This window comes from Symphodus melops, assembly GCF_947650265.1.
Source record: "Symphodus melops genome assembly, chromosome: 22".
Taxonomy (NCBI): Eukaryota; Metazoa; Chordata; class Actinopteri; order Labriformes; family Labridae; genus Symphodus; species Symphodus melops.
In genome coordinates this window covers 1,648,403-1,671,910 of record NC_136712.1, presented here as the reverse complement: position 1 = coordinate 1,671,910, position 23,508 = coordinate 1,648,403, and the positions used below count along the sequence as shown (strand labels likewise).

At 46.1% G+C, this 23,508-nt stretch overlaps 1 protein-coding gene across 14 annotated transcripts in view; it reads left to right on the top strand.

Annotated features, from left to right (window-relative positions):
- Positions 1-23,508, top strand: part of celf2 (cugbp, Elav-like family member 2) — a 178,421-nt gene that overhangs the window by 88,807 nt on the left and 66,106 nt on the right. For all 14 annotated transcript variants that reach the window (XM_079335696.1, XM_079335704.1, XM_079335705.1 and 11 more), the window contains one exon: positions 16,038-16,234. In XM_079335696.1, coding sequence (XP_079191822.1) covers positions 16,038-16,234 — 197 coding nt within the window. The remainder of the gene's footprint in view (positions 1-16,037; positions 16,235-23,508) is intronic.

Here is a 23,508-nt window from a genome sequence, read left to right as displayed (position 1 = left end):
TCGGCTGAAGCAATTCGCCGAAGAAATTCCCCGTCATTTAGATCTCAAAGACTCACCTTCTGTAGCTCTCCTTCGCTCTCCGAGTGAGGCAGCTGTAGTCATTTGATTCACAGCAGTTGTAACAGATTTCCATTGGAGGCCCAGAGGCGCTGAAAAAGATGGTATCAAACTGTAATGTAGGCAGTTCTTCAGAAAGCACTAGATTCAACTTTTTGGATGTCAGTTGGAGGCAGACGACTGTTTGATTTAATATCAGCAGCGGAGGCAGTTCAAATACTCTCAAAGGCTTGAATGAGCTTGTGCAGATTCTTGTCTTTTATTGAGAATTCTGTTTTCCATCTATTGAACGTCAGGAGTGATTGTGTGTCCAAGGCTGAAACGGCAATGTTTAACGTTTGGTTTCCAACTTTTCACTAACCAACATGGGAAGGATTTCATCAGAGCAGAGACTGAAATTTTCCACCATCGTTAAACTCAAAAGAGCGTAAAGATTTAGTGAAACGACAAAAATACTTGCACACTTGTATTGACGTCGAGCGATGCCTTGTTTGTCTCCGCGCCGACGCTTCACAAGGACTGACCCGAGGTTGAAACCGTTGGACCTTAAATGAATTCCATCCCATCATTTCATGCGTACATCATAGTTACAATGCAGAGCGTATCCGTAGCAGAGGAAGCTTTCAGTTTTGAGTGAAATAGAGGGAGCATAAATACTGAACATGGAGTTGTAACCTCAATGCGGTCATGATGGTCGGTCCACATGTGGTGTACGTTAGCTTGTTTGCGAGTCAGACGTCGTTCGCTGTCGGGGCAGCTGAAGTCATCACTTGCTTTTCAGATGTGTGGCAGAATCCGGAACAAATGTGGTTTCAAGGCTAGCTGAACGTAAAAAAAAATGCAATAACCTGTGAAAGTCGCTTTATTATTCTCACCGTCACTTGGACCTCCAAATAAAAAATAATAATTAAAAAAAAAAAGTCTTCGAATGTGCTCCTGGCTTTAAGCGAGAATTCAATTTGCACATATGAAAGGGTGCGACGAGTGGTCATTTAAGAATTATAGGAAATTAATGTTACCACGCAGCGCGGCGGGCGTCTCAAATGAGTAATAAATAATGTGTAGGACCGCCACGTTCCGGCGTGATGGAGTAATTGACTCTCCTCCGTGGCGCTCCGAGGTCATTACCTCCCCAGTGATGATTCATGTGTTCTCTAATTGCTCTGACATCATCCATGTTGGACACAAGCCGTCTCTTCGAACACGCACACACACACACACACACGATACACTTCGCCTCTACTCTTGGCTCGACGACAGATCAAGCTGCCAATATTGTATTTGCATTCGATAAGTGAAATTTGATAGACCCTGAGTAGAACTTAGCTTTGGCACGGGCGTCTGACCTTGACTCCTCACCCAGCGTGGCTATTCATAGGCCATTAATTAGAGCAGGATCCTTCTAATTACCACACGGGCCTTCCTCGCATGTCGTCACGCACACACACACACTCGTCTTCCCCACAACACACTCCACTCTCTTCACGTTTGAGTTGCCGTTTAACGCGCCCTGTTTGATTTGCCCTACCAGAGTAATGAGTTTGGAAAGCAGACAAAAATTCTGAAGTGTGCTTTGGAGGAGCCTCGGGATAATTTGAAGTCCTGGGGCTGGGAGCAGAAGTAGGCTCGCTTCGGGAAAAAAAAAAAAAAAAAAAATACACCCACACCCGTAGACACAGCTCTCAAGCACAACTGTGCGGTGTCGGTTTGTCTGGTGTGTTGTGTTGTGTTTGTTTTCGCAGCAGATTGAGAGGTATTTACGCATTTTAAATGCTCTTTAGAGGCAAAGCAAGAATCAGAGAAATCAGAGACAATTACTACGTCTTTCGTCACTTCCCTTTGTCTTACATTCAGAGAGCAAGGGACCAGCTGTGTTTCACCATCGAAGACAGTTATGACTTATTCAGAGTGACTCCTGCTATCACCTGAGAGGTTGTAAGTCCTCTGCTCTGGCCTTAAAAATGGAAAAATTCTCCTCTCAGTTGAGACATGGACACGAGGCTTTTGACCAGTTTGTGCACGTTAAAGTGTGACAGATTTTCAGCTTTGGAAGATTAGAGAGTTTGACCTGTAAACAATCAATTCAGATGAGATTAACAGACTGGAAAAGATGTTTAACAGGTGAAAGCAGCTTACTCACGACGAGGTAAAAAGATAAAGGCCGCTTCTTCAGAACTACGAGAGATGAGAAAGAGTGCAGTAGATTAGGCCGAATCAAACAGAGCAGCGTTCAATCTGCACAGTCGAGGCTTGTTGACTAAACAGAAACAGCTGTGGCGATGGAGTTCACAAATAGCACCGCAGCATTTCCACTTTTTTTTTTCTCCCCACGCCAGAAATATTTGCCAGTTACATTACAAGCACTTTGGAGCTGGATGAGCGCCGCCACATGCTTTCCTCATGTGGTTAGCATGAAAACACACAAACGAAGCAGCCAATCGGAAAGCACGGTTCTTTTTCGAGACTAAACTGTCCCATCAGAGGCGCGCTGCAAATTGCTAATATTTCCAACATCAAGCGAGAAGTTTAGCGAGAACAAACAATGTGTTTGGCAAGGCGGGATCCAAGCCAGAGGGAAGCTGAGCTATAAAAGGAAATAGGATGCAGATGAGCCTTCTTCCCCCTCCTCCTCCTCCTCTTCCTCGTCAGCATTCAAACCTCATCCCAAACCAATACGGGGTGTCTGTTAGCCTGCAGGAAGAGGAAGACAGGCAAACAAGGATGAAGTGAGAAAAAAAGTAGATGATGGGTGAGGGCTGGGTGGGAGAGGCAGTGATGAGAGGGAGACAGAGAGAGATGGTTCATTAAACATTTAGAGGGATGGAGAGCAGACAGGCCTCTCTATTTCTCTACCCTTACCGTTCGGGAGATTGAATGTAGGTCTGCATGTGCGCTGTTTGTGTGCGGGGAACGTGTTGTCCCCCACATGTCTTGATAATGGCTTGGAAATGTAACAGCACGACCCTTAAATACAGCAGCCTCAGTCATGCTGTAACACGGAGCTTAATCCCTGTAGCAAAACGCAAACACGTACACGTGCAAAAACAATCACAAAGAGTAATGCAATTCCAAGGTTAGCCAAAGAAATTACGTGCTAGTCGAGCTTCCCCGCAGTGTATCCGCCCCGCCATATAAACTGGAGTGTATTTACCCTTGTACACACCTCTGTGTATTGTCCCATTTAGCACGGTTCCCACTCATGCATCCTAATGGCCCCAGAGAGCCGGGGAGTCTCTGCTGTCTGTTATTAGTGAGCAGCACAGATCAATGGGCTCTGGGACTGCAGCGTTAGCCTGTTAGCGTGTCCCCATTCAGGGCCACTGAGCCGTAGCTAACGCCACAGCCAAAGTGTTTTGCTAGTATGGAGTCTCTGAAGTGGCGAGGCACACCTGCACCCGCCCTCCTCGGCGAATGTAAAGCTCCAAAGCCGATGAGAAGTGAGAGACGACAAGATTAGGTCTCGACTAAAAAGGACTACGATTTGTCAACAGCTAAAGGTGGAACCGCTCAATTTCGCAGAAAAATATATCAAATAACACGTTTTCTCGACTTTGTATCCAACAATGCAGATAGTTTTGTGTTATTTCTCAGCTTCTGAGATATTTGTCTCTGAGATTGCTACAGTACAAAAAAAGGGTGAAAGGAATTTCATTTGTCCTGCTCAAAGCGTAGAAAACTTACCCTAGGAAAACAATTTGCTGGCATGTCCCTGGTAATACACAGAACTCTTTGTGAATAGTTTTCACTGGAGCTTTTTTATTTTTTTATTTTTTTTCTCCAGAAACCAGTTTTTTAACCTGGAAGTTTTTGAGATAAAAGCCATCTGTGCAGTTAGAGGCAGAAAGTGATAAATGCTTTTTCAGGCCCAGTTTGGTATGAGCCAATCATCCAGATCTCCGTTTGGCATTAGCGATCATATTAGCGTTGGCTCAAAAGAGTCCAGAGGGATTTGTCACCAACTTGAGGGTTTTAAGGAGTTTGAAAAAAAAAAAACATTGGTATAAATTGGACAAATAAACGACTATATCACTAAGGAAGTAGTGGCTATTTAGCCTGTAAGCTAGGTTAACTGCTAGCTGTTTAAGTTAGCTTGTTTTAAAGTTATTCTGCCATCTGGTGCCTACAAGTCTTTACAGACCAGATCTATTTTTCAACAATTATTGTGTATTGAGGAGTTTGTACCTAATTTCCAGTCATTGGTTTGGTTTTCATCGCACGGTATGCTAGCTACTAGCTGGAGAACTTAGCCTAGCATTTAGCAGACTAAGATCCTCCAATAAGTCAAAGAAAACCAGATCTATATTCAGCAAATAGATGTTTACTTGATGTGTTAGCAGCGGATGTTTTGCTTGCCATTCGCCCTTACTACTTTGTACTACTTTGTAAGCTAGGTAATTTGTGCTAGCTGTTTGTTAGCTTGTTTTGAAGTTGTTCTGCCCTCTGGTGTCTAAAAGTTGTTACAGGCAAGATATTGAGCTGTCACTAAGACGATGGTTCGAAAGCACGCACGGCTCCTTTGTTCTTGTTATAAAACCATTGGGTCGATACAACACTGGTTGTGTCAGAGGAGACGTGACATGAAATAAAAGCTTCTATTGGAATTCTTCAGTACGCTCTAAAAGCGTTTAATGCTCATAATTAGCATCATTATTAGGTGGAAAACGGTGTCATTATTCCCTCAGTGTGAGTGCCTTCAGACAGCCCGACTGCTTTTCAGACTCTTTTCAATGCTGACATGAACACAGTTTGAAAAAAAAAAAAAAAAAAGTGCTGAGTCAGAACAGAAAAAAACTGTAAAAAACATATTTTTTTATCGTGCTGAATATCAGCTCAAAATGTCAGTTAGATACAGCCTTAAAGGTGTCACTTTGGAACCCCTCGAAAAATCCTGTATCAGTCTAACCTTTGCGTTGATTTGACAGGGTTTGCGACAAGAATCCTATAGAGACGCCAGGGTATATGCAGACACAAGCACAGACACATTCAGGCGATATACCTCCCTCTGCTCCGTAGACATATGTCAGCATATGGCTGCCTCCTCAGAGAGACTGTTGAACAGACTGATGCCGCTTTGATGATGCTGTGGAGGTCTTGTCCTGGGATGGAGGGCAGAAAGGGAAGGAGAAAAGGACAAAAGGGGTCATCGGAAATGAGAAAAGGAAGGACAAGTTGTAAGGAAAGGAAAGGGAAAGAAGTCTTTCATTGACCGCCCTGTGGTCACACTTCACTTATGTGTGTGTGTGTGTGTGTGTGTGTGTGAGAAACATACAACCATATTGAGCCATCTGTTCCAGGGCTAATTGGTATGCATGACAATGTTTTTCCAACCCATAAAACCTAATGAAAATGAACACCCCAACCGCCCTAATATCCCTTAATGCTATCACCCTCTCCTTTCTCACTAGGCTCCCCCTCTACGCCCCCGCCCCTCCTCCTCTACAACATTATAGGCATAATTACACTGTAGTGGGCATTAGCGGCCCCTCTTAAAGTCCACGAGGCCGGTCCAAAGATTGAAGATGTCCTGCAGATCGTTGTGCCATTCGTCTGAGGTCCAAAGGCCCTCCAGATCACACTCACACTTTGGCTCAGAGTGTAAATTGTTGTAATTTTATGGATCATAGCTGTTGGAAACACAGGGCTGGAACGTGCGAGTGTGTTCATCCTTATTACTGACAGCACGGCGAAGGATTCAGAGAGGGCCCCGAAATAAGGGGGGGGGGGAGTTTTAATGGATTAATGACATGGAAGTCGAAAGAGTGGAAAGTGGAGACGTTGTAAAATAACAAGTAATTAACTAAGTACTCCCAACCTGCTCGTGGTCTGAAGCACAAAGTGAGAAAATCATTTTTATTGAAGGACATTTTTAAGTATTGTGAAGTTGACAAATCCTTTGCACCACTGAGCCTGTAATGCACAATTCATCAGTATGATTAACGGTGTAAACAGTGTTATGTATAAAACCTGTACTTAGATTTCCAGGACTTGAAACCTGAGTTTGACTTCTCTCAGGACTGGACCCCCGTACACTTGGTGGGCTGGTTCTGGTAGATTTTCAGACCTTAAACCGGACCTTATTTTAAACCCAACACTGGACCTCCAATCCCTTCATTTATATTTGATTTCACACTTGATTTGATTTCAAATCTGACGAGGCAAAGTCCCTAAAGACTGGATCAAGCCATGAAGACCTAAGACTTGGCTTTACACTGGGTCAAACTGAGGACTTGTCATGGCTGACTTGAACATTTTCCTCGACCCCTGGCGAGTCCGAACTGGAATCCTGACATCGTCGCTCCTCAAATCCCAGAAAGTTTTGAATTATCGTTGGTCCTTTTTAGTTTTTCCGAAATCAAAATTATGCACACATATTTGTTGGGCCAGGAAAAAATCTGAACCAGGAAAAGAGAGAGTTCTAAAAATGGGAAAAGAGTGGCAAGAAAAGAAAGCAAACCGGAGATGAAGGGAAACTTAAGAAAAGAGGAGTTGATGGACTTGGCAAAGCGAGGGAAAACATTGGATTGGCGCCCAGGTCGCTCAGTGGAGTTGTTTGTTTTTGAGTGTGTGACGCCATGCTGGAGAATGTGTTGTACATGTGGACAAAACTGCCAGGTTGTTTAGTTTATTTAAAGGTAACCTGAGGTCAAAACACTCGAACGCGTTTGGTTACAACCAACCGTGAAATGATCAACGAGGGAAATTACTGCGAGGACGGGAGTTTACAGATGTGTCTTGTTGAACAACACAAACAGAAACGTGACACATTGCCCTCTCACGCCAGCCAATAAGTTTGTTTCCCCCAGCCGTCTGTTTCCTCCGTGTTCAACTTCACCTCTTCACTTTCGCTCCCAGCATCCCTTCAACTTGAACCGCAGCGACTACAGCTCCCGCTCTGAGTGTGTGTGTGTGTGTGTGTGTGTGTGTGTGTGTGTGTGTGAGTGTGTGTGTGTGTGAAGTGCAGTAATGGTGGTTTATTAAAGTGTCAGAGGCGGTTTCTTCCTGTCCTCGCCCCGGGAACACACGGAGCGCGCTCGGAGAGACAATTTTGACAGCGCACGTGTGTTTTAAAGCTTCTTCTTTTTTCTTTTTTTTTCTTTTTTTTTCTTTTTTTGGGGCGTCATGTATGAAAACAGCAGCCTCGCCAAATGCTAATCGAGGTGAGATGCAGCCTTTTGTAACCTTTGTGCTGCGAAGGTTTACTCACAATGGGACGTAATTGTGCCGACGCCGGTTCAACAAATGCACTTGCGTTGTTAAACCAGCTGTGTTTTTGTCACTGGCAGCTGCCTGCCTTTTCTCTCTTTCTGCTCTTATTACGCCATTTTCTGCCTCTACCCTGTGGTTTTGCACTCACTCGCCCTCTTTAGAGGTGTCACGGCCGATGTGCGTGAAAACACCAGGATTCTCCAGCAAGGCACAGTGGTGGAGGTGTTACATGTGAGGAAGGTGCACAGAAAAGTGGTGCACATAAAAGGCTTTTCGTGACTTCTTCTTTTTTTTGTTTTGTTTTTTTTTGGCCAGACGATGCGTATCTAGGTCGGCTGAATTGAAGCAGTACCAATGTGATATGATCGCCCTTCCCCGTCCACCATCCGCTGCTTTCTTCTCTTCGTTTTGGACGGGCATTGTTGGCCCGTTTTTCGTGGCGCAGCATTAGTCAAATGGGCCATCATCCCCGTCGGCGAGTCAGATGATGACTTTTGGCAGAACGCAAGCCGCAGCGGCGTGCCAGACAAATCAGCGGCGGTGCCATTTCATCACACGGACGCACGGGCACGCACGCACACTCACTCCACGAACAAGCTGCTTCTCATTAAAACGCAGAAGCACGAGAGACGAGGTGGCTGAAGCAGAAGAAGAAGAAGAAGAAGAAGAAGAAGAAGAGACACGTGAGAGCGGAAAAACTCTGCTCATTTTTTTTTCCCGCACTGTCATCCAAAGAGACACCCGCCCACCCAACACCCATTACCCCCAGCTACCCTCGCCCCGTGCCCCTCTTTTCGTTGCTGCTGTTCCCATGGCAACAAGACACAGAGAGGAGAGGAGGCAGGGGGTTGAAGAAGAGAGAGGAAGTGTGCTAAAGATTAGGGGGGGAATTTTGCTGCTGCAGCTGCCTGGATTTGACCAATCTGGTGCTGAGGCTTTAAGATGCTCTAATTCCTTTTCCCCTTTCCTTCCCTCTATCACACACACACACACACACACACACACACGCACATGCAAAAAGACTCCTGGTCAGGCTGATGTGAGCTAGAAAGCATAATTTAAGAGATAATTCGAGGAATTGTCGGAGCAGAAGGAAGACCAAGTGGGATAATCCGAAGCAGAGTTTTCTAAAATCTAATTTCTTTTTTTGTCTTTTTAAACATCGTGGTTTCTCATGTGGCGAATATTTGTAATCTGACCTTCTGCTCAGGATGCGTTGCACTGTGCACGTTTGTTATCCTGAACAAACCATTGATTCCCCGTGACACGAGGACCTTTTCTGCAGCGCGACCTCCGATTGGTCGATTTTTCCGATGAGAAAATTCCCAGATCCCCCGGCCCCCGAAGAGACAACATTTATGTCTCCCATTCCCCGGCTCCCCCGACGACACAAACATATCGACCGTCCCTGACCAGATTCAACACCTATGTTTATTCATTTATCGAAGGTACAGCTGAAGAAGTTCAGACTTCGTTTAACAGCCAATAATCGCTGACCTCACGTCGCCCGCTTCGAGTTTAACCTCCTTTAATATGAACAGTCTGCAAACGTTTGCTGCTTTATGGGGGTTAAAAATTAGAGTCTCTGTTTGAATTTTTATGTTTCTTGTTAAGAGAGAAAAAAAAGAAGAGATTAAAAACAGAACCCCGAAAACTAAACTATTTTCTCATTAAGACGGGGAAGACTTTTATTTTCTCCTGTATATGCAAAAACCCTTCAAAAGACACGCTTCCACTTACACTAAGCTCAAAGTCATTTCAGTTTATTGACAGACAGAGACACACAAAAACACACAAAATGAAAAGTAAAAAAAAAAAAGAAAGAAAGAAATAAGTCGTAATGGAGTCCATGACTCATCTGTCATCATCACGCTTGTTTTAGCTTTACAATAATGGAGTCCAACTTCATCACGTTACACCTCACATTCGTTCTGTGTAAAAGTTTCTGTCAACTCAAGATTTTAAACCTTGAGGAAATGAACGGTCACCGGCGGTCGCTTTGAATAGAGATGAAAAAACAAACACGGTGCGGCCTTATAAAAACGCGTGCAGGATTTGTACACCAGCAGAGAACAACTGGAGGTAGTTCCAGTTCAGAGTGGGACCCGCTAAGTGGCTCTCCTCCCCCGCCTGTGACGCTCCTCTTCCCGGCGTTGTCTCAAGGCTCTCGGGGAGAGAACGTGAACTCCAACCTGCCGCGCGTCGCCGGAGGAGGCGGCTCTGCGACGAACACGCAGTTCAAGTTCCCTCTTTGAGGAGACGCAGGCCGGGCTGCAGACTGAAGTACCGTTTTTGTGTCATTCATCAATAACACTTTGTGCATTCAAGATTTAAACAAAGTGAGGTAAAAACCTTCGGTTTGAAAACGAGGTGCAGTTTAAACCACTCGAAGAGTCGGCCTCTTGGTGTCGCCCCGTGATTCACGTGTTATTTATAGAACTCGTCGCTGATGTTTTGAAAAGGAGCCGATCTGCTCGAGACAGTTCACTTCTTTTTTTATTTTTTTTTTATTTCAAAGACTGCTTTGTTTTCCCGCAGCAGAAGGACACTTCTCGAATGGAGGCCCTCGGGTGTCGAAGGCTGCAGCACACGGTGGAGACGGTTGTTTGAATATCCAAACATCACATCGTCAAACTTTTAATTCAGTATACTCGGCCTGTTTCTGGAGCACCAGGGCTGAACCCCAGTGTTCTTACAAACTGATGTAAACTTTCTGAATTGAACTCTTTTCCTTTCTGTCATGTTAAAGAAAGACAGAAGGCTTCTGAATAAGCAAACAGAATAAAATGTGTTAATTACAAAGAAAAGATATCGACCAAAAAACAAGCTTTTAGATTGTAGTTGATTCAATTTACACGTCTGAAAAAGGAGCGGGAAGAAGCACATGTTTGTTTAATTTCACCTCTTTAATCTCGGATGCAGAAATCGTTCGGGTAAAATGCAGGAAATGACATCACAGTTTAAAAAAAACAAACATTTCTGCTGCAGACGTGTAAATATTAAAGAGCTGCTGCAAAAGTATTGCAAGTCTGATTCATCCCTGGAAACTTTTTCCCCGGGTTTTTATTTGGTTGTACATTTGAATTAAGTTCAGAAATAATAAGTGTTCATGCAGGTGAACGTGTGAAGAAGGTTTCACACGACGCTGCAGCTTCAAACAAAGCGCCTCCATCCCTGCAGAAACAAAAACATCCTCCTCCAGAGTTTCAGACAAGCAGGAAAATATGAAACGTGAGAAACCGTGTGTCATGCATCAGTGTGTTTCCGTCACACTGTTTGTGTACATATATCCACGTGTGGGTGTGTGTGTGTGTGTGTGTGTGTTCTCATTAGCAGGCGGCGGCGTGCAGTAGCTCGTTAGGCGCTGAGCTAGCTGAGCGTCGGGGCACCGGTGCAGCTTCATTAGCCACTGTGACATTTATCTGATCGTTTCCCCACCGCGTTGCTTGTGCCGCCGCGTCTCCATGGCAACGGCGAATGCGTGCACACACATGAAGGCAATCATCAAGGCAAGCATAATAATTTTTTTTTTTTTAAAACAGTTCCTTCGGGGGTGTCACGGTTATTCAAAGGTTCTGCATCAAATCTCAGCTCCCCACTCTGCAGGAGAGGAATATTTATAATGAACGTGTCAGTGGAGTCGTTCCCAGTACAAACCAGTGAGCCCAGTGACGCACCCCGAGGTGGGTGGAGATTGCTTATTGTAAAGTTCAAGTGAACCCCCCCCCCCCCCCCCCCGGAGCCAGTTTACCTCGCTGCAACTCACTTACAGCAAAGCGTTCCAAATACATCAGTCGATACAGCTCGCTGCTCGTTTAGTTTGAGTCACTAATCCGACGACAAAAATCAGTTACAGAGCGGGATTCTGGGAAGGGAAGAAAAAAAAAAAAAAAAGCACGCCTGTTATAGGTTGTTGTGTTGAAGTAGCTAAGCTCGTTTACAGTGTGATTCAGCAGCAGGAAATATTCAGGAGTGTGAAATGAATTGTGTGTAAATCTGTGCTGGTGGCTCGGCTGGTGCAGGTGTTCTCTGTGTCACGTCGTATAGATGTGTGTGTGTGTGTGTGTGTGTGTGTGTGTGTGTGTGTGTGTGCTGCCTTCCAGTGGGGTTGTGTTTATCATGTCAAGAAGAAGAAGAGTGCATTTTAAGCCCCCTGAAATCTTGGCTTCACTGTGTTTGTCTGCGACGTTAAATATTCATGACGAAGGAAACTTTCAAAGTAAAAGAGAAGAGGGGAGAAAAGCTGTTTGTGATGTTTGGCTCCTTTAAACAGATGAAGTTAATTATTTCTTTCTGGCTTCACAATTTGAACTGAAGACGTAGACACGAGTGTCTGAAGGCTGCGATGACCAGCCTCCTCTCGGTCGATCCATCGCCTCAGTGAATCTTCTCCTGATGCTCTCAGTTTGAGCTTTTCATCATGCAGATTGTTTTGCATCCTGTCCTTCAGGATCGGGACGTATTTTCACGTCAACACTCGTGACAATAAGGTGAAACGATTCCTGGATTTGCAGCTTGGTAGGTTGCGTGGCGTGGCGTGGCGTGGCGTGGCGTGGCGTGGCGTGGCGTGATAAGTCCTCCTCCGGGTCGAGTCGTGCGTGCCGGCATGTCTCTGCTTCTGTTTCAGCATCTTCCTCGCTTTGTGTCCTGTGTTTGGATCCGTCGAGGTGTGAGGAGATGTGACTGTCCAGCTCTGTAAGTGTGTGTTAACATGTCACTGCGTGTGTGTGTGTGTGTAGCTGTCCTCGGTCGCCCCGCTCCCTTAGGGAGGAGAGAGAGCGAGGGGGGGGGGGGGGGACTGATGTTTCTCACTCTGCTTGTCAACAAGATTAGTTCCCCTGTGGGACCGTTACACACCCTGCAAACACACTGCCAATGAGAGAAAGTGTGTGACAGCTCAGCCACTGTGTGAGCACACTGAAGTGTGTGTGTGTGTGTGTGTGTGTGTGTGTGTGTGTGTGTGTGCTGCGATTTAGGGGTTACGGGAGTCAGTGTGGATGTGTGTTTTAGAGCAGAAACAGAAGGGAGAAACAGCAGGGGGGATCAACGCATCCAGGCTGAACAGTGTGCATGCATTTGTGATACGTGTGTATGCATGTGTGTAGGTGTGTGTGTGTGTGTGTGTGTGTGTGTGTGTGTGTGTGTGTGTGTGTGCCTGCCTGGTTTCAGATGGATCCCATGCTGAGCTCTGAGCTGTACTTACTCCTGGACCCTGGCTCATCTGCATCTGTCTCCTCCTCTTTCTCGCCCTCTTTGATTCCTACCCTTACATTCCTCGCTCGCCCCAGCGTTCTCTCTCTCTCTCTCTCTCTCTCTCTCTCTCCTGCAGTCCTCTTGTAGCACATCTGTATGTGGAGTCCAGCTGTGAGCGTTGCAGACGCTGGAGCTCGCAGCCTGTCGTCGGGGTTGCACGTGGATGCTTTCGGTTTCTCACTGTCATATACGTCATGTCCACTTTGGATAGAGACTCAAATCTTTATGCTAAGCTAGGCTAACCACATTCAAATGGTGCCAAATGAGTCCACACACACACACACACACGAAAAAAAAAGAACAATTCCTTTAATGGCGGGGCGGTTTGGAGAGCTGTTAGTGTAAAATAAAGAAGACTGATGAATAAATAAATAACCTTCATGAGGTTTTATGGTCAATATTGTGCAGCTGTGCTTTGGATGAACTCGCCTGCTGTCTAATGTGAGAGTGAGGTGAGGGAATAACAGCGCTCAGCAGCTGCTTCAGACACTTTTTTTTTTGCAGGCTGGCTAGCTGTGCACGCACAGGCACACACACACACACACACACGGGCTCAGTGTGGATCAGCCCTCAGTCACGGCCCCGTGCTGCAGGGAGACCGGAGTGATGGAAGCAATAGTTAAGCCATTAAGGCAAACAATTGGCTCAAATTGAGAGGGAGAAAAAGAAGAAAAAGAAGAAGAGCGGGAAAGAGGGGAGGGAGATGGCAGGAGTGGATCCACTCAACGACTTAATCCGAGCCCCAGGACACTCTCCTGCCGCGCTCCACACACACACACACACACACACACACACACACGTTAGGGCTGTGTCTGCTCGCAATAACACCTTGTCAGTCTTGGCCACGGGGGCGAAAGGAAGAGGCTCTCGTTCCTTTGTAGCGAGGAGAGTCACCTACGTGCTTCCAAGCACCTCGAGGGGGGGGGGGGGGGACGGAGCACGCCGTCTGCACAGGGGCAGTTCTGTGAGCGCTCGTACGCCTTATGGGCGCAAGTGTGAGGCCGTTCATTGTCTTAGCGGGCGGAGTGAATGGCGGACAGTGTCCTCTGACACGGCTATTGTATCGTCTCCCCCGTGGACTCGCTCAATCCCTGCAGGCCTCGCATAAACACCCAACAATAAGGGATTGTCTCCAGCTATTCTTTTGCTTGCACACACACTTTCGAATTCTTCGTGTGTGTGTGTGTGTGTGTGTGTGTGTGTGTGTGTCAGAGGGTGAAGGGATGATGTGCCGCAGTCTGAACCCAGCGACCGCCAAGCCTCATCTGACACACTGCTTTTTGTGGCTAAACATCAGCAAGTGATCGGAGGCAGCAACTCCTCGCCGCCGCCGCCGCCGCCGCCGCTGCCGCAGCTTATTCCTTCCCTCCCTTGCCTCCCTTCCTTCCTTCCCCGCCCTCGGGGGCTCCCTCGGCGCCGAGGCCCCTGCGATTTATCGGACAGCTTAGCGAGGAGCGGTTGCTGCCCCCAGGACTGTTAGCGCTGGTCTGGCTCGTTGACTCCTTCTCCGGTTCTGGCGTTTTATTTGACATGTCCTTTAAGTCCTTTAAAGAATTGGGCGTTTCTGCCGAGCGCCTCGGCTCCTTCTGCAAGAGATGGATGGCCCGCGTTCAAAGGTCTGGATGCTTTTTTCTCTCCCCCCCCCTCCTCCCTCCTGATATCTCTCTCCTTCCTCCCTCCTTCGCTCGTTCTTTCTTTCTCTTTCACTGAGCTTTATAGTGTGGTATTAGTGTTGTCAGCTAACCAAGCTCAGGATTTGGCTTTGTTTTGTTTTTGCCTCTTAAGATAATGCTCTTTCGTTCTCCTGCCGAGAATAACAAAAGGGAAAGTGGAGCAATAAAACCACGCAGCCAATGACTTTGGTTTCGTTAAATTGGTTTTCAGCCATCTTAAATAGACCACAGGCCTTGATGGCGGTGACGTGCGTGTGCATGTGTTTGTAGCCTTAAAGGGAGGAAAAAAAACACAGTCACACTTCGGCTGGTGCGTGCTCGGGCGCCGCTCTCATCTCGGCAGGGGCCTCACTGTTAAAAGCATTTCCTCGCCTTTTTTTTTTTTTTTTTTTCATTCCTGCGCAAGAAAAGAGACGCCGTAGCCGGAGTTAGCATTCCCAACACGCGGACGCACGAGTGTGTTTTGTGAAGATAAGCGTTGCTGCTCCGCGGTCAGGAAAAAAAAAAAAAAAGGGTGAAAGCACTTCACCTCCATTTCATATGCATCCCAGATGTGGAAATATAACCAGAGCGAGCGGCTTGTGAGCATCTGTGTCCTGTTAGAGGGGCCCTGAGGTTTACTCTTGTCTGGTTCGGCAGGCTAATCCCTCACACACACACACACACACACGCGTTAACACACACTTTGCATGCTGCTTATTCAGCATTCATTCATGCATGCAAACATGCACAAACATTCACACGTGCAGAGCGGTGGACGGCAGGTCAGCATACATCGTGGAGCGTCGCCGCTCTTGGCTACGGAGCAGAAACACGGCGTGCCAACAAGCACGGGGGAAAACGCCAAAACGCACACAGTGAACACATGACATGTGGATGGATGCGCTGAGACTCTTCATTGGAGCACTTCTTAAGCTCAACGCCATTGAAGGCAAATCCCAGAGTAGGAATTAAGCGGTGAGTTTTTATGCTAGCTTGTGGCGCTAACTTGGCGAGGACACATCCGAGACGTGGCTGCACCAGCTGTCCTCCATCTTACCAAACCTCCTGTGGTGCAACTGTTTCTGCATCTTTACCATTAAACATTCCGGGTCGACCTCGTGCAGGACATGAACAATTCCAGCTTCAGGGATATCCGTCTGTAAGTCCAGCGCTGGACTGAAAGAGCGGCGAGCTCCAGCTGTGACTGAGACTTTAAGCGTCCCTGTGATCGAATTGATTCGTGTTTTTTTCTTTTTTTTTTCGAGGCCACTTTGTTGAAGGAATTTCTCTGGGAGCTTTTTGTACTTTTTTTGTGTGACTTCTTTGATTTTTAAATTTGAATTCCAGACCCTCTTGTGTCAAAGTGTTGCCTCTGTAATTGCTTTCTATGGTTTTTTTTTTCTTCCAAGCTAATGTTTTTGGCATTCATTTCGGCCAAGGTGACGACCCCTCCGGCGCTTTCTAATCATCTCCGTGAATTTCAAACCACGAATCTCGATTTTGGCATTTAAAATTTTGGAAAAAATTTTTTTTTTCCTTTCTTACCTTTTGGCCTTTTTTTGTGGAGGAATGTTGCCTTTTTAAAAACCAGACAAGTTGCGCTGATAGCCTAGTGTTCATGCTGCACACATGTACACGGGCCTTTGTCCTCAATGCAGTGGGTTCAAATCCAACCTCAGGCCATATTGTATTATTGCCACATATGTCACCCCTCACTATGTTCTCCCAGCATTTCCTGTCTCTCTTCAGCTTTCAAAATACAGCTTCATCTCTTGTTGGTTGTATTCGAGCGTTCGCTAAAAGTGGTACATGCGTAAACATTTTTCTCAGCTCTTAATGTTCTGGTTTTTCCTCTTTTTCTCACAGCAACGGCACAGCCGGGAAGATGAACGGGGCGCTGGAGCATTCGGACCAGCCAGACCCGGACGCCATCAAGATGTTTGTGGGTCAGATCCCGCGCTCCTGGTCGGAGAAGGAGCTGAAGGAGCTGTTTGAGCCGTACGGCGCCGTCTACCAGATCAACATCCTCCGAGACCGCAGCCAGAACCCTCCACAGAGCAAAGGTACATCCACACCCTGTTCTTCTGTTCTTCACCTGAAATAACTTCAACGTGAAGCTGCACCATCTCCCGCTTCACTGATGCTCTCTAAACTTACGTAAATGGTTTTTATAGACGAATATATGAGGCAGACATAATGCACTCCTGTGCACCAAAATATTAATAGAGAGGCACTTCAAAGACAGTCTGTACATACACCTCCACACAGACACACTCATACACTCAGCAGTCAGTGACTGAGTGGGCCATCACACCTTGTTAATGGCAGAACAAATGATATATGTGCAGAATTACACAAGCAAACACGCTTTTTTTTTTTTTTTTTTTTTGCACCATCGGGAAGACAAAGCTTCGCCCAGCCAGACTCGCACAGCCAATTGTGCGTAACGGCGTGATTTGCAGCTATTTTCTCCCATTCCTTTTTCTTCTGCCTTTGATGAATTCGTCAAGTGTGAGAGCAAACAATGGAGACAGAAGCAACTAACGGGCACACAATACCGCTGCCATATTAACAGGCTTCATCCGGGAGGAGTTGTGGGTGGGGGGTGGGGGGGGGGGAGATGATGACACTCCTGATGAGACGCGCAGTGTGGGAGGAAAAGTAAAGAGAGAAAGAGAAGGACGTCAGGAGGAGAGATGTGCCGCTGCCATCCGACTGTAAAGCAAATCTGACGAGAAGTTTGAGAGTGTCACAGGGAAACAAAAACATGAGTCAGACTGGGCGAAGCGAATGAACACTCATCTGAGCGAAAGATGGGATTAAATTAAGGATTCACGTCTTGGTACACTTAGTGATACATCAGCGAGGCCCGACCCTATGTTGCACAAGTCATATGTAAACGCTGCTCTTTGAGGACATGTTACTGCTGCCTGGGTTATGTTGGCTGTTTTTTTTTTTCCAATCCATGATATGCAAACAGGCGTATAAGGCGCTAAGATCTGAAGGACGGGTTAGCCAATCAATGATCACGATTATGGCCCAGTACACCAGGGGTTAGAGTTCCTTGAGTTGTTCGGCTTGGGCTTTGTTTCTTAGCATATTACAGATGCATGATTGCAAACTGGTAACTCTACTCTCCAGTGTGGATTATGATCTGTCGAACACTCCCTGATGGGAAAACAACATCCCAATGGCAGAGTGTGCATCCCTGCAAAGTTGTGATGTTAGCATGAGGCTATAACGTCATCGTTGTGTGATGACAGATCAGTAAAGACAACTCGGTAAAGGTTGAGTCTCCTCGTCGATCTTCAAGTTAGCTTCAACAAAAGGTTAGCATGTGATAAATGAGCTAATCAAATGTTAGCCACGGGCTATAGACGTCGTAGTACATTCTCCACATGCTAACAGTTAGCTAACAACAATCGGTGAAAACACGCAGTTCCAGAACAAACGAAGGCAGGCGCAGAGTCGAGTAAAAACGTCCAAAAGTCGACTCGCTCACATTTCTGAAAAAGACTTTTCACAGCTTTGTTACCCTCTTTTAATTCTGTACACGTCGTCTATGAGAGAGAGGTTGTAACAGCACCACGTGTGTTTGACGACGCAGTTTCACTCAGAGGCCATGTGTCGGCGCCAAAGTGCACCAAGCCGAATTCCTCCATATCGTTGCTTTAAAGTAACTGACGATATCTCAGGGAAGAGGCATAAATCTAGAACGCTGGTTAGCATTAGCTAACCTTGTAGAAAGGTACAGCTGTCCCCAGTACCTGCAGCAGCTAACATCTTCATCGTGAGCAGTAGCAGTCTGTTTGTGGGGCTGAATCGGGTATAAAGCAGCCAAGCGTGCCGCAGCGTTGGCCAATCAACACGGATCTGCAGGCAAACATTTTGATCCTCGATCCTTTTGTGCAGAATCATGTGGAATTAGCTTTTTGGCGGCTACTTGAAGTCGCTCACTTTTGTCGCGGCTATTTTCAGATGGAGCTTTTCATTAGTGATTTGGTATTCGTAGAATGAGCGCCCCACACCTCAGATGAGTGTGCTGGCTTGTTATAAGATCCTGTTTTGATATCACAGAGTGGCTGAAAGGTGCGATGTCCTTCACCTTTTTGCCTCTGCAGATTTCTCACTCAAGAGTTTTTTTTCCCGTTCTCGTCACGTTGGGGTTTTTTTTCTCCTCTCTCTGGCTTCCTCTCTCGTTCTCACTGAGTCAGACGAGCTTATGAAAGCCTGAAGACAGCCGTCTGCCAAAAACCCAAATCAACTCATTTCTGCACACCAACACAACTTGTCGCCCTCTTTTGTATGTGCGCGTTCTCCTAGCCTTGAAATGACTCCTCCCGTCTCTCCTCACCTGTCTCTCCTCTCTGCTCTCTCTCTCTCCGGAAGACGACGATTCTCCTGTCCTTCGGCTCCCTCAAATCTGCTGCTTTATCTTCACTACCCTTGAAATGAGTTGTTTTTATGGTTGATGAGTCAGGAGTATCACTCACCGACACTCCTGCAGCAGATGAAAAAACACAGCCTCCTACCGTGCCTTTTATTTTCTCTTCCCTGAATGACAATCTCGCTCCGCATATGCCTCATTTTTCGTCGTCTCTCCGTCTGTGCTGCGAGGTGGAGTGTTTTAAGAGGAAATGTAGCGTTTGATTGGCCTTGTTATCTGCGGGCTCTGAGCCCTGTTGTTGTTGTTGGGGTTTTTTTTCATAGTTGAGTAAGCCACCCCGGCCTCATCTGCACTCGTTCAACTCGGAGGAGCTGCAATGACCCTCTTGTCGGGGCGCCACCATCGGTAATTTTCAACGGTGTCAGGAAAAATCATGTCTCCCTCACTTCCCTCGATGTGTTTATTCGAAATTAGGGATGATGCTGTTTGAGAAGGATCTCGCACCAGGTGGGGGCAAACGAGCCCGCTACGCACCCCCCCAACATTCCGGCGACCCTTCGTGAAATAGCTCTTTGGATATAAATGAGTTTGTTAGCGCCGTCGAGACGCCGGAAAAAGTTTTACAGCAGCAGAGAGAGAGGCTTGAGTGTTTTGTTTGGATCCTCGTTAGCTTTAGCGACTGCTAGTCATAAGAAACAAACGACGACGAGGACGATGAGTTTTTGACAAAACGAGAAAAGCTCCATCTTGTTTTTTTTAATGGTGGAAAGAAAGTCTTCTTCCTCTCCGATTGGTGTCGGGTGAGCCCGATAGGAAAAAAAACAAAATCGGTCTGATTACTTCTTTTTATCATGAACACAATGTTTGAGTTTCACACACAGAGGAGAAGAACTTCTACTCCCAACATCCCCGTTTCAACAAACCCTCGAAGCGGGTGCCGCAGGTTCGGGTCCGACCTTGTGACCTCTAACTCACACTGTCTCGCTCCAGCTTCCAGCTTCCTTTCCTCGATCCTGCCGTCCTGTCTCTCCAATAAAGGCACAAAAAAAAAAAGAATTAATCCTAAAAAAAGAAAATGTAAATCAGACGGGTCCAGACATTCGAAGTGGGACAGCTTTGAATAAATTAATGATTAATTACGAGACGTCCAAGATAAAAACCTAATGCTGGCTCAGAGCTACAGCTAGAATATCTGTGGATCAGTGTAATCCCCCCCCCCCCCCCCTTTCCTGTTTTATTATTATTATTATCATCTGCCGTGGCATGACGGTCGTGAGTGCTGCTTGAGAAGCTTCTCCAGCCTGACAAGAATAAAACTCCTCGAGCAAACACGAGTCCATTTCACACGAGTTTCAGCGAGAGTCATCATCCTCTCAAATATATTTTTCTTCTTCTCGTCCAAAATCCACATCGTGGCAAATGTTTGAAAATGATTCTCTTAAAGCCCGCTGAAGTGAGTCACACTCAAAACTTCATCAATCACGGGAGATATTTCCAGAGTCAGCTCGGTTTCCGGTTATCACCAGCTTGTTTTATGTCGTCCTCGGCCCCCCGAAAGCGTCCACATCCTTCATGCAGAATCCGTCTGACAGTTTGACCCAGGTGTGTGTGTGTGTGTGTGTGTGTGTGTGTGTTTATTTATTCTGAGGGTCTGGGGAATATCGTGGCACTACTGTTGGTTTAATGTGTTTGGAGTTAATAACCAGATGAGGAGGAGGGGGGGGGGGGGAGTGAGAAATGGAGCAATTTGGCATTTTGCACTGAAAGAGAGACAGAGATGGAGGGAGAGATAGAGAGCGAGCGAGACAAAGAGAGCCAGAGGGGTAAACAGAAAATAGTCCTTTTGCTAAAACACAACCTTAAGCGCCATGACGGGTTTGTTGCAGCGTGTGTGTGTGTGTGTGTGTGTGTGTGTGTGTGTGTTTTGGCAGGGGACACGCTATGTCATTTATCTTAATGATACAGCCTGCCCACATGAGCTGCTGAGACACACACACACACACACACACACACACACACACACACGCACAGAGTAAGTTTAATGTCTTCATTAACAGACGATATCCTACAGAAGCGTCCCCCGAGCACAACGAGGGGCCTCACTCCAAAACGTAACAAATAACACGACTCAAAGACCAAATTAACTGTGTGTAATTTAATCTGGATGGGGAGAAAAAAAAAAGAGACATCATCAGAATTTACGAGATTACTCGCTGATAAATCGGCGTTATCCCCCCCAACCTGCAAATAACACGAGGGGCTAAATGACTATAAGTCAAAACCGTAATTGGACTTTTCTTCCCATTAGGAGTTACATATTTCACAGTGTCCTGAAGCTCTTTTCTTCTCTTTGTGGATCTGGACCCGAGCTGCTGTGAGTGATTTAGATTATTTATCTTGGAACGGTGGCTCATCCGTTCAGCCTCAGGTCCTTCAGTGGCGCTGATTTGGAAATTCTGCTATCAAGCTAACTTAGTGGAAGATGGAGAGGCGGGCAGTACAAAGCGCCCACGTGTCAGTCAGACCAGCCGAGGGGCGACTTAGCAATAAAGAGTCAAATCGATATGTTTCAAACGTGGTGTTTTTTTTTTTGTTTTTTTTTGCTGTTTAAAAAAACAGGAAGAGGAATGGACTTTCACTTTTCCACACTTCGCCGACAGATCGTGTCTTCAGGCGTGCCGCCGCCTCCTCCTCCTCGCTCCGTGTCCGACGCAGTGAAAAGTAGCCGAGTAGTGTCGGCTGTTGTCATGGAGACCAGACGGATGAGCAAAGGCTTTACTTCTAAGGCGCCGCTGGGTCGAAACGGGGCCTTACACTTCACCAATCCTTTAAAAAAAAATATATATAATTTGATTAAAATGAATTAAAACAATTCATGAAGATCGCAAAGAAATGTGAATTTTAGATTCAAATATGAGCTCAATTAAAAGACGTGAACTAACTTTCATGCAGGTTTCTGTTTGTGTTTTTTGACTTCACTGATTCTGTGTTTTCATCCGACATGAAAACAAGACGAGTTTATGATTATTTGGTTGCAAACTCATCTCGTCTGATGCCAAGTTAAACACACAAACAGGCCCGCATCTCTCCCAGCGTTCGGCACTTTATTTGAAAATTCATTAGAAAACTCACCGTTAGATACTTTTTCTCTCAACCTCGGTACAAAAACCAATAATCTCTGACATTTTGTCAGAAATAAAATATCCATTTTCGGCTCTGTGTGGACGATTACCGCAGCACAAAAAAAAACAAAAAAACGAATCAAACCCTTACAGCCCCGAACAGCACGGCTGAAAAGACTCAGACAAAAAGGGCCACCTGTAGAAAGAGAAAAAATCAAACCGTCGAATCTGAGAAGAGAGATGAGACGCTGCCACCCGCAACGGTTTGATTGACAGCTGATCCCCGAGGACGGGCGGGGAGCAGCGACACAGCCGAGAGTGTTTAGCAACCAAAGATAGACACAGAAGATGTTTCAGATGAACCATCGCTTAAAAGGAAAAATCAATAACGCCCCCTGTCGAGAGATATTTTCTTGATAAGTGTTTGACCTGGATACCTGAACTGGATTTGACATCAAGCTTCATATTTTAAAACTCTCCTCTAACCTGGAATGGCGTTGAGGATGTCTGCGAACCACAAACAAACAACAACAACACAAATCAAAAGCAGATTTGGGAAATGGTTCCGAGCTCGGAGATAAAAGCCTTTGGATATTTGGTTTGATTCGACAGAAATGCATTTGTGTTTTCAAAGTAAAGAGTCTTGTTAAGGATGCACAAACATCCGATAATAAATATTCATCAGTGTAAGAAAAACACGGCGAGGCTGCTTCTGCTTCGTCTGGATTCTCACTGTGTCTGATCACGTTTGGGAGCGATGAGCAAATGCAACCTCTGTGGACATTCAGCGTGTTTAGCTAGCTGTCGTCAGCTAATGTCGCTAATACTTTTACTCACACGCCGACGCTAACTATCGCTCATGAAGGATGTTTATTTTTGAAAGGAAGAACGTCGCGACTTTTCGATCCGGTAGATGTCGCCCCTTGAGCTCCAGCATGAAACCAAAAACATGTTGGATTGTTGTTGTGTTAGCAGGCTAATGTTAGCGCTCTTTCGTTAGCTCGTAGCTTCCTATTGGCCCTTTTGCTCGACGTCATACCCCGCGCTCTCTCCTCCCAACATTTCCCGACTCTCTTTTCAGCATTCCTGTCTGATGAAGGCAAAAAAAACCAAACATTTTTTTGAAAACGGGTGAAAATTAAACCTTATAATAAGATAAGATAACAGTAGAGCATATCATATCAAATAAGGATTTAAAAGATTTCTAGTTCTACTTGAATATTAACTGTTCAGTAGACGACTCATCTCTTCCTGGTTTTCTCTGATTGCACGTTCAGGGACTCACATATGTTCGGCTGCAGACATCGAAACGGCACTTTAACTGCATCCTCTCTATCGACGCTGACGAACGCTTCCCCGTCCGAGACAATTATCAGCTCTAATGGATTCAGTTGAGACGGAGGCCGACCTGAGACGGAGAACTGATTTCATTCTTTCCTAAAGCAGAGAGCAGCCAATTATTTCGCCTTAACTAGATGTTGGCTTTCTTAGCCGGCTACCCAGGCCCAATTAGCGAGCAGCTGCAGGTGGATTTTAATGGGAGACTGTGTGTGTGTGTGTGTGTGTGTGTGTGTGTGTGTGCGTGTGCGTCTTCTTTTCCCTCTTCATGTTTATACTTCTCCATGCCTCAACGACAGACAGAGCTGCTTGGTTATGAGAAAATTTGCAGAGCTGGATTTATTTAAATTTTTTCTCCCTCTACTTCGGGGTTGGCCAGAAAGCGGCTTTGATTTCCGGAAAGTGCTCTTGTTGTCTTCGAAGCGAGCGAGGGAGGGAGGGAGGGATGGATGGAGAGAGAGAGAGAGGATGACATTGGTGCTTTTCCACC